The sequence below is a fragment of the Anomaloglossus baeobatrachus genome, chromosome 1 (assembly GCF_048569485.1).
Source record: "Anomaloglossus baeobatrachus isolate aAnoBae1 chromosome 1, aAnoBae1.hap1, whole genome shotgun sequence".
Classification (NCBI taxonomy): Eukaryota; Metazoa; Chordata; class Amphibia; order Anura; family Aromobatidae; genus Anomaloglossus; species Anomaloglossus baeobatrachus.
In genome coordinates, this window is record NC_134353.1 from 882,694,686 (window position 1) to 882,714,678 (window position 19,993).

Below are 19,993 nucleotides of genomic sequence, written 5' to 3' on the forward strand. Positions count from 1 at the left end.
AGTTGAGCTGCTTCGGCGATTTGGCCGGGGCGCTCTGCTGTCAAAATCAGACATTAAATCGGCTTTTAGACTGTTGCCGGTTCACCCTTCGGGTTTTAGTTCATTAGGTTTTTATTTTAATGGGGAATTTTATTTTGATAGGTGTTTGCCGATGGGGTTTTCGTTGTCATGTTTTTATTTTGAATGCTTTTCCTCTTTCTTACACTGGGTAGTGCAGGACTCTGTGCCGACTGGCGGTGTCCTGCACTATCTTGATGACTTTTTGTTCGTCGGCCACGGGGATTCTAATTTGTGTATGGAATTATTGCAGAATTTTTTAGAGTTTATGGGCCATTTTGGAGTTCCCGTGGCTGCCGAAAAAACTGTTCTTCCTTGTAAAAAGATGGAATTTTTAGGGATCACGCTAGATTCGGCAGCGATGGAATGTAGCCTGCCAAAGGAGAAGTTGCTACTTTTACAGGAACTGATTGAGAGTGTAGCAGGAAGAAAAAAGGTGACCCTTCGAGAGTTGCAAGCTCTGTTGGGATCTTTAAATTTTGCCTTGAGAATAATTCCCATGGGGAGGGTTTTTTGTCGTAGGTTATATGACAGTACAAGAGGGTTGAATTCACCGGGTGCGCACATCCGGGTGTCGTTGGAAATGAAGGAGGATTTATTGGTTTGGCGAAGGTTTTTGCAGGATTATAATGGAATCAGTTGTTTGCAGGATCAGTTTTGCTCGTCGGGGGATCTAGGATTTGGCGTAGTTGTAGACGAGCAGGGTTTTTTGGCTTCGCTGGGAAGTTCATGGTCAGCGGAAGTATGGCCGGATAGGTGGTCTGCAGTGGGTCTAACTACTAAGAGAGTGGTTTTGGAGCTGTTTGCTATTTTTGTGGCTACCGTTATTTGGGGTAAGGTGTTGGCAAATAGAAGGATTTGTTTTCGTTCCAGGAGTAAGGGAGTTGTTTTCGGGATTAACACGCTTTCTTCCAAATGTTTTTGGTCAGCAAAAGTTTTGAGGCAGCTGGTTTTGCAATGCTTGAACTTTAACATTTGGTTGAAGGCGGAGTTGGTTTCAGAAATGGAAGAATTTTCATCTTTGTCTTTTTTGCAGCAGCGGTCCGCCTGGAAGGAAGGAGCGCAGAGGGGGCAAGTGGAAGTGGCTTGCCCGGAGCACTGTTGGGGGATTTTGGGGATTTAATCCCTTTTTATATTAAGAATTCGTTAGCCTCGAATACATGGGTAGCGTATGCTGCTGCATGGGACAGGTGGAAGCAATTCTGTGTCGCTAGGGGATTTGATTGTTATGTGTTAAAGTTATCGGTTGTATGGGATTACATTCAGTTTGAGTTAGTGCAAGGGATTAGTCATTCTGCGTTGCACAAAGCCTTATCTGGCGTTTCGTTTTTTCTGAAGTTGCGGGGTTTTGATTCTTTATTTTCAATTTTTCCTATTAGGCAGATACTGAAAGGCGTGAGAAGAAGGTCTATTCGGGCTGACGTTAGACGCCCGATCTCGGTTGAGTTATTGGTTGAATTATGGTCGGCTCTTGGTTCAGTTTGTATAAACGAGTTTGAGGCGTGTTTGTTTAGAGCGGCGTTTGTGCTTGCATTTTTTGCTGCTCTCCGTATTTCTGAGCTGGTGTCTCCTAATAAAAAGATGGCTGGGGGGTTTAAGAGTCGAGGATGTGAAGGTTGGTAAGTCACAGTGTTTTCTTTCCATTATTAGCTCAAAAACAGATCAGTTAGGTAAAGGGCAGTTGGTGAAATTGTCTGCTGTTAAGGGTTCTCAGATATGTCCAGTTGTTAATCTTCGGAGATGGCTGTTAGTTCGCCCGCCGGTTCCAGGCCCGTTGTTTTTACATGTTTCTGGTGTACCGGCGACAAAATTTCAATTTAATGCAATGTTAAGGCATTGTTTGACTAGTTTGGGGAAGACTGATTTTCCTCGCATTCGTTTAGAATAGGGGCTGCTACTGTGGCTGCTAATCTGGGTGTGAGTAAGTCAAAAATTATGAGGCTAGGAAGATGGTCATCAGGTAGATATAAATTATATGTTAGGCCTAATCTGTTACCTAACTAAGTATGTTTAATTTTCAGAGCCTTACATCGTGTGGATTGTCGGCCACTCATTTATTTATTGGGCCCAGAAGCGCGCATCAGTGCGTAGGTATTCTGAGAACCTGTCTTTTTCCCTCGATAAGGTTATTATTTTCTGGGTTAGTTGCAGAGGAATGAAATGGGAGCATCTTTTGGCGGAGCTGAAGAGGAGAGTTAAAGTTCACCCGGTTCCTGATTTATTAATAGTTCATTTGGGTGGAAATGACTTGGGCAAGGTTAAGACTCTTGATTTTCTTTTTCAGGTGAAACGGGACATTATTTTTATTAAAAATCTTTTTCCTTCAGTGTCGGTGGTTTTTTCAGAAATCATCCCGAGGTTGGAGTGGAAGGCAGTTAATGTTTGTTTTATGGTGAAAATTAGAAAGAGGGTTAATAGGTTGTTAGCTAAATTTTTTTCTTCGTTAGGGGATTTTTCCTTTCGGCATGTGGATTTGGAAGGTTTTGAGGTTGGGCTGTACAGGACAGATGGTGTACACTTGTCCGATACCGGAGTTGATATTTTTAATTTAGGGCTTCAGAGTGTGGTGGAAAAATGGCTGGATTGTGTTGTGGGGGGTCACTAATGTTCCATTAGTGTCCTTGTGGGCAAAAATCGCCCAGAAAGGTTCTGGGTGGATTTTGGTATTAATTTATGGTGGATTTTTGGTGTTAATTTATTGAAGGTATTGCTAATGTTTTTATTCTATTTATTACGGTAACCCTTAATAAAAACAAAACGGCCAGTTTTTTCCAACACACTCCTTGTTGTCCGTGTCAGTTTATTTATGGTTGAGTGAATGGGTCTTGTGTGATCATGATCCGTGCACCGGCACCCGATGTTGAATGTATCTAGCACATTGTCAGTGAGTCAGGGATCTACGGCCGCAGTCAGGGAGCTCAGGCAGTATATGCCTCAATCAGGGAGACCGGGCCGCGGTCAGGGAGACCGGGCCGCGGTCAGGGAGACCGGGCCGCCGTCAGGGAGACCGGGCCGCCGTCAGGGAGACCGGGGCCGCCGTCAGGGAGACCGGGCCGCCGTCAGGGAGACCGGGCCGCCGTCAGGGAGACCGGGCCGCCGTCAGGGAGACCGGGCCGCCGTCAGGGAGACCGGGCCGCCGTCAGGGAGACCGGGCCGCAGTCAGGGAGACCGGGCCGCAGTCAGGGAGACCGGGCCGCAGTCAGGGAGACCGGGCCGCAGTCAGGGTGCTCAGGTCACTGCTGTTATTGGCACAGTTGGCATCTACCAGGTATGATCCGTGCATCGGCGCCCAACATAGGATGTATCTAGCACAATGTCAGTAAGGGGTTACATACTAAAAAAAAATTTAAAAAAATTGGGCATCATTATAACCGTAATCAATGAAGTGGAATACTGCTGCATTTTCCAATGATGGAGCATGTCACTTCTTCCAGTGTTTTTTTTTTTACATTCAAAGCAACGACAAAGTGCAAAAACGCCGAAAAAAAACAGAACTGCTGCATTTTTGTGACTTTTAAACATGAACTGTAGACGAAATACAACAAAAAAGCCACAAAAAAGGCAGAAAATCCGGCTTTATGGAAGCGGCTTCTCCACTGGCAAGACAGCGGACTATGGCTGCAGAAAAAAGCCGCAAAATGCAAAGTAATAGTTGATATTGTAGGTTTTATTCACCATTTCGTGTCACTTGATTTTTTTTCAGTCCATAATACAACAACTCGTCTATCAAAAAAAACCAAAAAACTTCCAAAAAAAGTTAAGGACAAAAAGGTGACGTTGTGCAGTGCTATTAGAGGAGTTTTCCAGTTCTGGGAATGTGTGATCTGCGGCTGTGCTCAGGGCATGCTGGGAGTTGTAGTCCCCCTGCAGAGCTGTGTCCCCTCCTCCCGTGCTCGGAGCCCCGGGCCCCCTCCCGGCCTCTGACGTCAGGCGGCGCCGCCGCGCGTGCTCCAGCAGAGGGACCCGGGAGGAATGAGCGTGCCCCGGGGAGGAGGAATGAGCGTGCCCCGGGCCGTGCTGCTCCTGGCGGCCGCCCTGTGCTGGAGCGCCTGTGTCCGCAGCTCCCCAGGTAAGAGGCGGCCGTGCACGGGACCCTGGACCTGCTGCACCGTGCAGCCCGGGCGGGCAGGGGTTAACTGTGGCTTCTCTGAACTCCTGGGAAGTTCTGGCGACTACCGACCGGGAGGAGGAGCCCACTGCGCCTGCGCCATTGTCAGGACCTCTTCTTGCTGTCACTCCGGCTCCTCGGTGCTCAGTTCTGTAGTGTGATTTGTCCTCTACATTTCATTCAGGGGGGAATGCGGAGGGGGCACAAAGCTAAGATGTAAATCTGACCTGCGCCATTGTCATTCTCTCTGTATTTTTGCAGCGCTCTTCATTATTTTTTATTTGGTATATAAATGGAAAAAAAAAAATTCTGGCAGTTTTTTTGGGGGGGGGAGGGGGAACAGATTGTGTTTTCGGCTTACAGTGTGCAGACTCCTCATCAATACGACTGGGCTGTGTTCACACACTGTGCGTTTAGCTGCATTTTTAATGAAAATTAAAAGCTGTGCTTTACAGCATTATTATTATTATTATAGCGCCATCAATTCCATGGCGCTTTACATGTGAAAGGGGTGTACATAATAGGGCAAGTACAATAATCATAAACAATACAAGGCACAGAGAGGTACAGGAGGAGAGAGGTCCCTGCCCGCGAGGACTCACAGTCTACAAGGGATAGGTGAGGATACAGTAGGTGAGGGTAGAGCTGATTGTGCGGCGCTGTATCAGGCTGAGGGTTACGGCAGGTTGTAGGCTTGTCGGAAGAGGTGGGTCTAAAGGGTCCTTTTGAAGCTTGTCAAGGTAGGCGAGAGTCTCATGTGTTGTGGCAGAGCATTCCAGAGTATGGGGGAGGCTCGGGAGAAATCTTGGATGCGATGGTGGGAAGAGGAGATTAGAGGGGAGCAGAGAAGGAGATCTTATGAGGATCGAAGGTTACGTGCAGGTAAGTACCGGGAGACTAGGTCACAGATGTAAGGAGGAGACAGGTTGTGGATGGCTTTGTAGGTCATGGTTAGGGTTTTGAACTGGAGTCATTGGGCGATGGGAAGCCAGTGAAGGGATTGGCAGAGAGGAGAGGTCGGGGAGTAGCGGGGGGATAGGTGGATTAGCCAGGCAGCAGAGTTTAGAATAGATTGTAGGGGTGCGAGACTGTTAGAAGGGAGGTCACAGAGTAGGAGGTTGCAATAATCCAGGCGGGAGATAATAAGGGCATGTATTAGGGTTTTTGCAGCTTCTTGGGAAAGGAATGTACGGATTCGGGAAATATTTTTGAGTTGGAGGCGGCAGGAGCATCAGCAAAAGTTTTTTGTTGTTTTTTTTGCTTTTTTTTTTTTAAGTTTTCCTTTTTTAATCTTCAGTCACTACAGTCGACAGAGTTAGGGGTTTCCAGAAGTTTATTCCCTGATTCAAAAGTTGTCACAATTGTGCTCCAGTTCCTTCCGCGCCCCGCACCCTCCGGAACGGACAGAATGTGCAATTTTTTTTATTTTTTTTTTTGTATGAAAAAGTTGCAAAACTGGTGAAAGGTACAAATATATTTAGATGAATTAGGGCAAAAAAAATAAATTCTATGACTATCACACCATTTCTGAGACTCGTAACTCTCTATTTTCGGGCTCTGGGGCTGCATGGGGGCTTACTTTTGCACCCTGAGCTGATGTTTTTATTGGTACCATATTGGTGTAGATACGATGTTTTGATCTCCGCTTACTACATTTTCTTGAAATGTTGCAGCAACCCAAAAAATTCTGTCATTTTGATTTTTTTTTTTGCTGTCATTAATGCTGTTTACTGATTGGATTAAGGGCTCATGCGCACTTTGCGGGGTTTTTTTTCCGTTTCTGCAGCGTTTTAAGCTGCAGCTTCACATTGTCAAAATGCATGCATTCCGCTTCCCCAGCAAAGTTTACGAGAATGATGCAAAATCCGTGCACACGATGCGTTTTTGAAACGCAGCGTTTTCCAAGTCAAAAATTTGACAAAATCTCTGCGTTTAAAAAAGCAGCATGTCAATTCTTTTGAGCGTTTTGGCAGCGTTCTACACCCATTGAAATCAATGAGTTGTAGAAAAAGCTACCAGGATGCTAAGCAGTGCGTTTTGCACTGCATTTTTGTTGCGATCCGCATGTTTATTTGACATAACAAACGCAGGTCTCTCTCTCGCTCTCCTCTTTTGTAAATGCCGGCCACTCATTATTCCATCTCGTATTCCCTGCTTCCCCTGCGCCTATGATTGGTTGCAGTCAGCCACGCCCCCACGCTGAGTGACAGCTGTCTCACTGCAACCAATCACAGCCACCAGTGGGCGTGTCTATATCGTGCAGTAAAAAAAAAAATAATTAAAAAAACAACAATGTATGGTCCCCCTCAATTTTGATACCAGCCAGGGTAAAGCCACACGGCTGAAGGCTGGTATTCTCAGGATGGAGAGCTCCACGTTATGGGGAGCCCCCCAGCCTAACAATATCACCCAGCACCTGCTCGGAATTGCCGCATCAATTAGATGCGACAGTCCCGAGACTCTACCCGACTCATCCCGAATTGCCCTGATGCGGTGGCAATCGGGGTAATAAGGAGTTAATGGCAGCAGCCCATAGCTGCCATTAAGTCCTAGGTTAATCATGGCAAGTGTCTCCCCGAGATACCTTCCATGATTAACCTGTAAGTTAAAGAAAATAAACACACACATCCAAAAAATCCTTTATTTGGAATGAAAGACAAAAAACACCCTCTTTCACCACTTTATTAATCCCCAAATAACGCAACAGGTCCGACGTAATCCACATGAGGTCCCACGACGCTTTCAGCTCTGCTACATGAAGCTGACAGCGAGCGGCCGTAGAACACCGGCGCTCCTGTGAGCTCCACGCAGCAACTGAAGTGAGCCACGCCATCAGCGATGACGTCGCTCAGGTTACCCGCGGCCACCACTGTCAGGACGAGGATGGCACTGCTGATCGCGCAGCTCACTTCAGTCACTCAGGAGATTTGCGGTCACCGGTGAGTCCTTCATGTGTGACCGCAAATCAGGCTGCGAGAGAGAGAGACGCGCGATGTCAGTGAAATTGGGTGAAGCTCTGACGTCACTGTTGTGGACTCCTGTGTCCTGGCCCTGACCTCGGAGGTTCATCTGAGTTCATGACAGCACACAGAGACAGAGCTGCGGGATGACAATGAAGTCAGGTGAAGTTCATCCGAGTTCATTCTCATCGCCCGGCCAATATGTCCAGATCCAATATGCAGCCAGAGCCATGAGCAGTTCTGGTGCATAGTGCTAATCCCTGCCTAACCGTCCCTGTATACACTAGCATAGATAAAGGGATCTTTAGAAAAAGTATTTCTTATATCGTATGCTAATAAGCGAGGGGACTAGTGCCCTGGGCGTTACTTTCCCTGGCTAGTCAGCCCCATTAGCATGTTAGTACGCTCCTGTGGGTGTTCTATCATGCTAATGAATGTGCAGCGTCAGAGGATGATCTCACTCACCTCTCTGTCGTCATCGCATCCGGCGGAGGATTTCGGCCCAGTGCACACGACCCCGGACTTCCGGTTATGCGCAGTATGAAGCCAGGTGTACGCGTCCTGGCTTCAAACTGAAGTAGTGCGGATGACCCAAACTCCGGAGTCATGTGCACTGAGCCGAAATAAAGTGTCGGACGCGATGGCGGTCGTGAGGTGAGAGATCATCCTGTGACGCAGAATATTCATTAGCATGATAGCACGCCCACAGGGGTGTACTAATATGCTAATGGGGGCGACTAGCCAGGGGAACTAACGCCCAGGGGACTAGTCACTGGCCTCATTAGCATATCATAAAGGATCTTTAGAAATACTTTATCCCCCCCCCCCAAAATTCAGAAAAATTCACAGCACGAAAGTGTTTACCTGCCCAGGCCACAGAATCAAATGCACTCACAGGATGCACTTGTGTGTTGTTTTTTTTGAGGTTTTTTCTTGTTTTGTTTTTTATGTCTTTGTGTATAGCTAAAATCACAATCTCCTATGAGATCAATCCCACGTCAAAGGCAGGGACACTACTTTTGACGTACATCTACGTCAAAGTTAGTGAGGGGGTTAAACATATACTGTAGACGAATGACATATAATCTGCCCCCAAAAAAGCAGCACAAAACGCTGCAGAATCTGCCTTTACAACAGAAAGCTGGTTTTGCCTGCAGAACAAAAACAAAAATAAAGCAACGTGTGACTATAGGCTACAAGCCACATTGAAAATAGTGAAAGAATGACTAATTTAATTTACAGAAATCAATACTCCTTTTAATGAATTGGTCACTCACAAATCAAAAAAGTGACTAACTGAGAGGTGTTAAGGCAAAAAACAAATAGTAGAAATTAAATGATCAATTGGGCCCAATTTTTTTCCTGCCACAATGTATCAGTGAAGTAAAAGGTGTCACAGCAGAGTCCATATATCAGGGATCGTCTACACTGGATACAATTGTATTGAGATTGAAGGTGCCCATATACCTAAGGCCCCATGCGCACGCTGCAGTTTTTGATGTGTTTTTGGTTCCCCTATATGACATTTTAGTTTTTCTATCCACACTTTGCTTTTTCTTTTGGCTGCTTTTTTGTGGTGACCACAAAATGCAGCTTGTCAATTCTTTTTGCATTTTTCACCCATCGGTGATAAAAAAAACCTCATTAAAAAACAAATGGCCAAAAAACGCATGTGTTTTTTGACGCAGTATTTTTTTTTTTTACTACAGGGTGATTTTTTTTTTGTGGTTATGACAAAACTGCATCGTGTGGACATACACTAAGGCCTCGTTCAGACTTCAATTTTTCACGTATGTGTTTTGTGGTTTTCAGTTTCAGTTATCTGTCAATGATGTCTGTTTTTTTTTACTGTTAAATGGGCAGCAGAAGCTTGGATTTTTTTTTAATATTTTTTACAAGGAAAAAGGATGATACACTGGTACAGACCAAAAAATGGATGAACATTGGATCCTGTGCACTGATAAAATACATCCCATTCCTATCTCGTCTGAAGGAGACCTATACACATTCGCTATCAGTAGAGTAGACCCCTGCTTTGGCCGCCACCGAGCTATCCTGACTTCTGCCGAGTTCTCTATGAGAGAGCCGCTGTCAGACTCCTCTGCTGGCCGGTACCTTATATCATCGAGAATAAAAAATAATGGCGGTCCGAAATCAGACGTCTGATCCTTATGTTCCCTGACATCATCTGTCCTGGGCCACATATAGGCGGCTTCAGCCTACGTTAGTCCAGCGCGGCCTTAAAAGGGGTGTGAGGACAAGTTATCGCCTATCGTCAGGAAACTAAAAAGACTGTCTTTGTTGCCCGTAGCAACCAAACACCGCTCCATTTTAATTTCCTATAGCACTCAAAAAATGAAAGCTACACTATGATTGGTTGCTATGAGCAATAAAGTTTTCTTTAGGCTGGAGTCACACTTCCGAGTGACTCACATTAGTCTTGCATCGCATCACCCGGCACGGTGACAGGAGCGGGTCGGCTGCATGTATTTCTATGCAGCTGAGACACTCCTGTCAGGAGAGTGTGTGGCCGTGCCGGGTGATGCGATGCAAGACTAACGTGAGTCACTCGCAAGTGATTCCGGCCCTAGGAGAAGACACTTGATCCCATTCTGTGCTCCCCTTTCATAGTGCAGTTTACTCAGCTGATAGATCCACCTTTACCCCTCCCTGGTCATGTGGAAATACCACTAGAGCGGCAGTGACCAGAGCCAGCGCCGATTGCTGCTTTTTAAACATTTAGGCAAGCGTCATACTTGCGATTGTAGAATCGGTCCGATTCTCATGCCTGAGAGTAGGACGAGCTCTGTCCGAGTGTTGATCCGTGTGCATTGCAATGCAAGTCTGTGATTTTTCTCATGATAGTAGTCCGTGAGCAATCCATATTTAATCCGTATGTGATCCGTTTTTTTCTCAGCAGCTATTAGTCATGTACAGGAGCATTTACAGTGGTCTCTGCTACTTGATAGAATTGTATTTAGAAAAACGCATGTCACTAGGATGGTCCATGTGCTGTCCGTGTGACATCCGTTTTTTTTCTCGCACCCATAGACTTGCATTGGACAGACTCATGCGAAAAACTCTAAAAACCACAGCATGCTGCGATTTTTTTTTTTTTGATTTTTTTTTTCTCAGTCCGATTTGAGCTGAGAAAAAAATAGCAGATCGGAGCTGCCTCATTGATTAACATTGGTCCGAGTGCAATGTGAGATTTTCTCGCATTGCACTCGTGCGAGTTAATCGCAAATGTGACGCCGGCCTTAGGCTGTGTTCACATGTTGCGTTTTTTACATGTTTTTTTCATGAGTTTTATGCAAATCAAATAAAAAACTGTTTTTAAAGCTATGTGCACACACTGCAGATTTGGTACAGGCATTTTCTGCATCAAATCTGCACCTTCTTGCAGAAAAAAGTACCAAAAACGCATCCAGTTTTGGTACATTTTTTTTTCGTGTCTTTTTGTTTAGTGAAGTTAATGGTGCAAATGGCTAAAAAAACGCAGGAAAAAAAATGCCCCAACAATGACATGCTGCAGTTTTTTTCAGCATCAAAATCTGCAACGAAAAAAATGCAACATTGGCACAGCACTTCAGAAATCTCATAGACTTTGCTGGCTTCAGGAGAGATTGCAGAATGCAGATTTTGGTGCAGATTTAGAAAAAAAAAGTATCAAAAACCACAGCGTGTGCACAAGGCCTTACAGTACCAGCAAAACCCGAGAGTCCAGAAATCTCATGCGCACACAGTTGCTTTTTATGTTCCTGACTGAAAACTGCTGCATTTTTGCTTTGTTTTTGAAATAATCAGCATGTCAATTCTTTTCAGCATTTTTGCAGCTTTTTTTCACCACTGAAAGCAATGAGAAAGTGCAAAAAACACAGGTGCGCTTTCTGCTGCATTTTTGCTGCTTTTGTGGTGAATGAAACTAACTTTAAACATGTTCTGTAGACAAATGACCAAAAACGCAGCAGCAAAACCTGCTCTTTGGAAGCAGGTTTTTTTACTGCCAAAGGCTTCTGCCACACTCACGTGAAATTCACGCACGTGCCGAGAGACACGTATTTTCCCTGCGTGTTGCGTGCAGGTAAGTACGTGTCTCTGGTACGTGCGTGACACGTGTGTTCTACGTGTGCTATCCGCGATAGCACACGTAGAACCGGTAATTAACATACTCACCTGGTCCTTCCTGCTGTCCGCGCTGCTGTCCGTGGTGCTGATCCTCGGTCTCCAGCCCTCCCGTCTACCCGCTGCTGCTGCTGCTAGGCAGTGAAGTGAATATTCAATGAGAATAATGAGCGGCGGTCGGCAGCAAGAGGCAGCAGCGGCAGAGACAGGAGGGCTGGAGAAGGTGAGTTAATGTTTTGTTTTTTTTCACTGACATGTGTGTTTTCTCCGGCGCGTGTCACACGGGACCGCATCCACACTACACCCGTGTGGTACGGGTGCGGGCCGTGTGACACCCGTGCTGCGGGAGAAATCACTGACATGTCAGCGCTTTGAAAAACGCACACACGTACAAACGCACACGGACACACGTTCCGTGTGGTTTTACGTGTGTGTGCCTGCTACAATAGGGTAGCATTGCTTAACGTGTCTCCGTGCCGCCTGTACGTGTAAAAAATGACAAACACGTGCCGGCAGCACGGATGTGTGTCGCAAGCCAAAAGAAGAGGAAAAAAAGCAGAAACATATGAGCATACCCTAAAGCAGGGGTCTCAAACTCGGCTGGGTGTATGGGCCGCACAGAGGAAAAAAATAATTTGGGGGGGCCGCATTCTTTGCAGGACAAAGTGACATTGTTATTGGTACCATATATATATATATTTACACACCTTTGGATCACTGAATTTGAACATTTTTAACTTGTTTATTATAATAAATGTGCACATTCTTTGTTTAAATATATATATATATATATAAAAAAAATTTGATAGTAAAAAAAAGTCATGCCTTATTTTGTTTTTTTGTTTTTTTACATTTTATCCCTTTTTGTAACTAATAGTGTTACAATTATCACTATATAGAAATTTTGGCCAACATCTTTTAGTAATGTTCCCCATCTTGTTGTAATGTGCCCATCCTTGTCCCCTTGTAGTATTGTGCCCCATCCTAGTCCCCATCCTACAGTAATATGCTCATCCTTGTCCCCATCCTGTAGTAATGTGTCCAGCCTTGTCCCCATCCTATAGTAATATTCCCCATTTTTGTCCCCTTGTAGCAATCTCCCTATCCTGTAGTACTGTCCCCTTCATATAGTTGTTCCATTCTATAGTAATTTGCCCATCCTACAGTAATGTCCCTATCCTGTAGTAATGTGCCAACCTTGTGCCCATCCTATAGTAATGTCCCCAGCCTTGTCCCCATCTTATCATAATGGGCCCATCCTGTAGTACTGTGCCCATCCTAGTCCCCATCCTATAGTAATGTCCCCAGCCTTGTCCGCATTCTATAGTAATGTCCCCATCCAATAGTATTATGCCCATCCTTGTAATGTCCCCATCCTTTAGTAATGTCCCCATCCTTTAGGAATGTCTCCAGCCTTGTCCCTATCCTATAGTCATGTGCCCACCTTGTCCCCATCCTATAGTAATGTGCTCACCTTGTCCCCATCCTGTAGTCATGTGCCCACCTTGTCCCCATCCTATAGTAATGTGCCCATCCTGTAGTAATGGGTGGGGGGGCTGGGGCAGTGGCGGCGGCTGAAAGGGGGCAGTGGCTATAACTTACCGATCGCTCTCCTCAGCTTCCACAGACGCTGGAGAGAAGGTGAGGGGAGCCGTCTCTGGCCCCAGATCCACAGTGATTGGAGAGATCGGTCACAAGGCCGATCTCTCCAATCAGAGCTGGGGGCGGGTGAAACAGAGGTCACCCAGCTCCAGCCAATGATCGGTGCTACAGCTGCACTGATGGTGGGTAGATTTCAATGTTTCAACCATTTTCAATGGCTAAAACATTACAGTGGCTGTGATTGGCTGACAAATGCCGCTCAGCCAATCACAGCCTCCGTAGGTCCGGGGAGGAGACACCACCCCTCCTCCCGAATCTAAGGTATTTGCAACGCAAAGCGATCACAGCCACCGGGGCTCCGGGGCCGCGATTTCGCCATGACGTACTGGGTATGTCATGGGTCCTTAAGTACCAGGGAGCCATGACGTACGCAGTAAGTCACAGGTCACTAAGAGGTTAATGTGCTGTCCTTCACATACACACACACACAAAAACACCATTCTTCTCACCTGTCCCGCGTTCCCTCGGCTGCCTCATCTCTGCTTCTTGCTGTCTGTGCCCCCGGTGACTATCGCGGCCGGTGAAGGGGCTGCAGCCACTGTCAGTGATTTCTGTCAGATGAATGTTTTGCCGGCGTTGCGCGCGCAGTGTCCTTAACTGTGAGAGCGCAACAAAACATTAATCTAACTAAGTGCAGACAGTGGCTGCGGCCCCTGCACCGGCCGCGATAGTGTACAGTGGCACAGGCCTGGGGGCCGCACGAAGCAGCCTGAGGGGCCGCGTGTTTGAGACCCCTGCCTTAACGGGACATGTGACGCCCTGGCCGGGTTAGGTAGTCACAGATAGGCCCCTGCACTACACCTTTCCCTCACAGGTGACATCAGCCAACCTTTAAAAACCTAGTCACCCCCCTCGGGGCTGGATGGACACACCAGGGGGCGGAGCCAGGCGGTTGGAAGACGCCCACCAAGGAGTCTAGACAGCGCGGGGCGGGAAAGTAAACAGTTCAGTCAGATCAGTTTAGAGTTCAAGTTGGAGAGGAGTGTGGGCTGGAGCTGTGTGCAGCTCCAGCAAAGGCGAAAACCCCAAATTGAACGGCTCGGTGGAACCGAGGTGGACCAGGACAGGGTAGTGGCCCGCCGGTACCGACCCGGGGAACTGACTCTGAAACCGGAGCACACAGAGGGGTACTCGGACCCTGAGGCCGGGACCAGAAGTGACTGGAACCGGTTACTTTAGCTATTGAGGACAGGACTAGAGGTCCTGTCCCACCCAAAGTCCTTATTAGAAGACAACAGCCCACCGAGGGGGATAGAAGGCCACCGCCAGGGCTCAGAGATCCCACGGGCCAGCGTCTGCGGGCAAGGGCTCCTTAGGCCACATCCAGCCGGGAGCGGACTCCTGAAGTTGCAAGCACAGGCAGTCCACCATTTCACAAAGGCGCAGGAGAAAGACAGAGACCACCAGCCGGGTGGGGGAACCAGAACACTGCACCGACCACCATCACCTTGGTTTACTAGAGACTCGTGTGTTTCATTCAATAGTGAGTACACCAGCACCCTGCGGTCGCCCATCTACCTGCACCAAACCCCACCGGGTCCCAGGGCCACCATCCCTGCCCACGGAGGGGTTAACAACTTGCTGCATAACATCTCTCCCGGGTGCCCCGTCACTTCAGCGGTGGTGTCCAACCTCACCACATACCGTGGGTGGCCTCATGAACTTAATACGGCTCAGCCCGTATATATACGTCCTACATCCACCACTACAACCCCCCCTTTTTGATCGAAGTGACCGCCCGGGTCCGGAGACCCTCGAGCCACCCACAGAAGGTCCGGATCCGAGCAGCTCGGCTGCTGCGAGCGGGGCAATACAGACACAGTGATGTGGGAACAATCCAAATTTTTGTGCAGGTGGTTGGGGTTGTAACGTCATCGGCACGCTCCCCTCCAATGCAGAGATCAGTTGAGCTGGATTACTTTTTATTACGTTTCGCCCCCATATTTTACTCTGTGTTATACCCTTGTGTGTAGGAGTTTGCGCCTCGTCTCCTTTCTGACTTCTGTTTCGGTGTCAGCCTGCGGCGATGGCGTCTCTCCTCTATCATCTAGATTTCCCCGATTTGTAATCTGCGAGTTACAGGGATTAGAAAGCAGATGTCATGTGCCACTTCAAAGTCCAACAGCTGAGACAGTTTTGCCCTCCAAAAATATACAGGAGGCCGTCTATAGTTCTCCCTGCGGACGCCCGCCCTAGAGATCAGTAACCCATTCAGCACCAGATTGTGAAGCAGCGTGGAGTACAATGTCCTAATCCTGATATATGTGGTTAAGGCCCCCTTCACACGTACCGTCTCCAGTACGTATGAAAACGGACGTTATACATACCGGAGACACGGACATGCGCAGACCCATTAAAATCAGTAGGTCTGTGCACACATCTGTGTTTTTTCACAGACGTGTGTCCATGTGTTCCGCACGGAGACAAGTCTGTTTTTCTCAGGCAGCACTGATGTAACACGGTCCGCACACTGATGGGATTCAAGCAAGGAGTTTGTATGTTCTCCCCGTGTTTGCGTGGGTTTCCTCCGGGTACTCCGGTTTCCTCCCACACTCCAAAGACATACAGATAGGGACTCTAGATTGTGAGCCCCAATGGGGACAGTATTGCCAATGTATGTAAAGCGCTGTGGAATTAATAGCGCTATATAAATGAATAAAATTATTATTATTATTATTATTATTATTCATGTGACATGTACCAGAGAGAACACGTGTCTTAGAAATAAAATGATTTTCTATACACACCTGTCCCCGGCGCAGCTGTCACTTGCTTCCGGGCCTTGATAACCACAGTCTTGATAGGATTGTTAAGAAAAGGCCATTCAAAAATTTCAGAAAGATTGACAAGGAGTGGACGCTGCTGAAGTCAGTGCTTCAAGAGCCACCACACACAGACATATCCAGGACATGGGCTACATCTGTCGCATTCCTTGTGTCCAGCCACTCATGACCAATAGACAAAGCCAGAAGCGTTTTACCTGGGCCAAGGAGAAAAAGAACTGGACTGTTGCTCAGTGTCCAAGGTGTTCTTTTCAGATGAAAGTAAATTTTGCATTTCATTTGGAAATCGCGGTCCCAGAGTCTGGAGGAAGAGTGGAGAGGCCACAATCCAAGCTGCTGAGGTCTAGTGTGAAGTTTCCACAATCAGTGATGGTTTGGGGAGCCATGTCATCTGCTGGTGTAGGTCCACTGTGTTTTATCAAGACCAAAGTCAGCGCAGCCGTCTACCAGGAAATTTTAGAGCACTTCATGCTTCCCTCTGCTGACAAACCTTTTGGAGAACGAAATTTAATTTTCCAGCAGGACTTGGCCCCTGTCCACACTGCCAAAAGTACCAATACCTGGCTTACTAACCACAGTATCACTGTACTTGATTGGCCAGCAAACTCACCTGACCTAAACCCCATAGAGAATCTATGGGTATTGTCAAGAGGAAGATGAGAGACACTAGACCCAACAATGCAGACGAGCTGAAGGCTGATATGAAAGCAACCTGGGCTTCCATATCACCTCAGCAGTGTCACAGGCTGATTACCTCCATGCCACGCTGCATTGATGCAGTAATTCATGCAAAAAAAGCCCCGGCCAAGTATTGAGGCATTTACTGTACAGACTTTTCAGTAGGCGCCAACATTTCTGAGTTTAAAATCATTTTTTCAGTTGGTCTTATATAATCTAATTTTCTGAGATAATGACTTTTGGGTTTTCATTGGTTGTAAGCCATAATTATCAACATTAACAGAAATAAACACATGAAATAGATTCTTCTGTGTGTAATGACTCTATATAATATATAGGAATAGATCGCTCTGTGTGTAATGAGTCTATATAATATATAGGAATAGATCGCTCTGTGTGTAATCACTATATAATATATAGGAATAGATCGCTCTGTGTGTAATCACTCTATATACAGTCATATGAAAAAGTTTGGGCACCCCTATTAATGTTAACCTTTTTTCTTTATAACAATTTGGGTTTTTGCAGCAGCTATTTCAGTTTCATATATCTAATAACTGATGGACTCAGTAATAATTCTGGATTTAAATGAGGTTTATTGTACTAACAGAAAATGTGCAATCCGCATTTAAACAAAATTTGAATGGTGCAAAAGTATGGGCACCTCAACATAAAAGTGACATTAATATTTTGTAGATCCTCCTTTTGCAAAAATAACAGCCTCTAGTCGCTTCCTGTAGCTTTTAATGAGTTCCTGGATCCTGGATGAAGGTATATTTGACCATTCCCGTTTACAAAACAATTCCAGTTCAGTTAAGTTTGATGGTTGCCGAGCATGGACAGCACGCTTCAAATCATCCCACAGATGTTCAATGATATTCAGGTCTGGGGACTGGGATGGCCATTCCAGAACATTGTAATTGTTCCTCTGCATGAATGCCTGAGTAGATTTGGAGCGGTGTTTTGGATCATTGTCTTGCTGAAATATCCATCCCCTGCGTAACTTCAACTTCGTCACTGATTCTTGCACATTATTGTCAAGAATCTGCTGATACTGAGCTGAATCCATGAGACCCTCAACTTTAACAAGATTCCCAGTGCCGGCATTGGCCACACAGCCCCAAAGCATGGAACCTCCACCAAATTTTACTGTGGGTAGCAAGTGCTTTTCTTGGAATGCCGTGTTTTTTTCCCTCCATGCATTACGCCTTTTTGTATGACCAAACAACTCAATCTTTGTTTCATCAGTCCACAGGACCTTCTTCCAAAATGTAACTGGCTTGTCCAAATGTGCTTTTGCATACCTCAGGCGACTGTTTGTGGCGTGCTTGCAGAAACGGCTTCTTTCTCATCACTCTCCCATACAGCTTCTCCTTGTGCAAAGTGCACTGTATTGTTGACCGATGCACATTGACACCATCTGCAGCAAGATGAAGCTGCAGGTCTTTGGAGGTGGTCTGTGGATTGTCCTTGACTGTTCTCACCATTCTTCTTCTCTGCCTTTCTGATATTTTTCTTGGCCTGCCACTTCTGGGCTTAACAAGAACTGTACCTGTGTTCTTCCATTTCCTTACTATGTTCCTCACAGTGGAAACTGACAGTTTAAATCTCTGAGACAACTTTTTGTATCCTTCTTCTGAACAACTATGTTGAATAATCTTTGTTTTCAGATCATTTGAGAGTTGTTTTGAGCAGCCCATGATGCCACTCTTCATAGGAGATTCAAATAGGAGAACAACTTGCAAGTGGCCACCTTAACCCCTTAACGACCGCGGGCCGTAAAATTACGTCCTAAATGACATAATCTTACTGCCCGCGGTCCTCCGGCGGCAGCATGCCGCGATCGGCACACATCTCAGCTGTTTTTCACAGCTGAGATGTGTGCCTGCTAGGCACGAGCAGAATCGTTATCTGCTCGTGCCGATTAACCCCTTATATGGCGCTGTCAATACATGACAGCGCCATTATAAGCGCAATCGCGGTAAAGTTTTACTTACCGCCGAAACCGGAAGTCACGTGACGCGATCACGTGACTCCCGATAGTTGTCATGGTAGTACAGGGTCATGTGATGACTCCTGTACTACACATGAATTGGTTTCACTTTCGCTGTGCCCGGGGCACAGCAAAAGAGAAAGAGAGCGTATCTGCTGTTTACAGCCTTCCAGCTGTGATCAGCAGATACTGCAGAGCGATCGGAATGCTGATCGCAATAGCCCCCTAGGGGGACTAGTAAAATAAAAAAAAAAAGTAAAAAAATAAGTTTTAAAAAATTAAAAAAAAACAAAAAAACCTAAAAGTTCAAATCACCCCCCATTCGCCCCATTGAAAATTAAAGGGTTAAAAAAATAAAAAATATACACACATTTGGTATCGCCGCGTTCAGAAACGCCCGATCTATCAAAATATAAAATCAATTAATCTGATCAGTAAACGGCGTAGCGGCAAAAAAATTCCAAACGCCAAAACGACGTTTTTTTGTCGCCACAACTTTTGCGCAAAATGCAATAAGAGGCGATCAAAACGTAGCATCTGCGCAAAAATGGTACCGTTAAAAACGTCAGCTCGAGACGCAAAAAATAAGCCGTCATTGAGCCTAAGATCCCGAAAAATGAGAACGCTACGGGTCACGGAATATGGCGTAAACGTGCGCCACTTTTTCGGACAAACTTCCGATTTTTTTTTAACCCCTTATATAAAAGTAAACCTATACATGTTTGGTGTCTACGAACTCGCACTGACCTGAGGCATCACACCCACACATCAGTTTTACCATATAGTGAACACAGTGAATAAAATATCTCAAAAACCATAGTGCTATCGCACTTTTTTTGCAATTTTTCAGCATTTGGAATTTTTTTGCCATTTTCTAGTACACAATATGGTAAAACTGATGGTTTCATTTAAAAGTACAGCTCGTTCCGCAAAAAATGAGCCCTCACATGACCATATTGACTGAAAAATAAAAAAGTTACGTCTCTCAGAAAAAGAATGGCGAAAAAAAAAAACGGAAAGCGAAAAATCGGCCGGTCGTGAAAGGGTTAAATACCTTTTCTCATGATTGGATACACCTGCCTATGAAGTTCAAAGCTCAATGAGGTTACAAAACCAATTTAGTGCTTTAGTAAGTCAGTAACAAGTAGTTAGGAGTGTTCGAATCAAGAAATTGATAAGGGTGCCCATACTTTTGCACCGGTCAAATTTTGTTTAAATGCGGATTGCACATTTTCTGTTAGTACAATTAACCTCATTTCAATCCAGAAATATTACTCAGTCCATCAGTTATTAGATATATGAAACTGAAATAGCTGTTGCAAAAAGCCAAATTGTTATCAAGAAAAAAGGTTAACATTAATGGGGTGCCCAAACTTTTTCATATGACTGTAATGTATGCGTTTCTCTTTTTGTATTGAATTACTGAAATAAATTACCGTACCTTTTTTATGATATTCTAATTTATTGAGATGCACTTGTAGTTCTATAGGAGCTGTGGAATCTGCTGGGCATGGTGCTGCTAGATTTACTAGTATGGAAAGCAAACACATTGATATCATAAAAAATGTCGCTGTACAGATTTCTCCTTAAAGGGATTGGCCACCACTCAGATAACTCCTTATCAATT

General features: G+C 45.7%; 1 protein-coding gene across 1 annotated transcript in view; it reads left to right on the plus strand.

Moving 5' to 3' along the window:
* The first annotated feature begins 4,019 nt into the window (after positions 1–4,019).
* Positions 4,020–19,993, plus strand: part of LOC142255125 (chondroitin sulfate proteoglycan 4-like) — a 136,598-nt gene continuing 120,624 nt past the window's right edge. Inside the window, exon 1 of the mRNA XM_075326588.1 lies at positions 4,020–4,126. Within this exon, the coding sequence (XP_075182703.1) occupies positions 4,030–4,126 (97 nt within the window). The 5' untranslated portion in view covers positions 4,020–4,029. The remainder of the gene's footprint in view (positions 4,127–19,993) is intronic.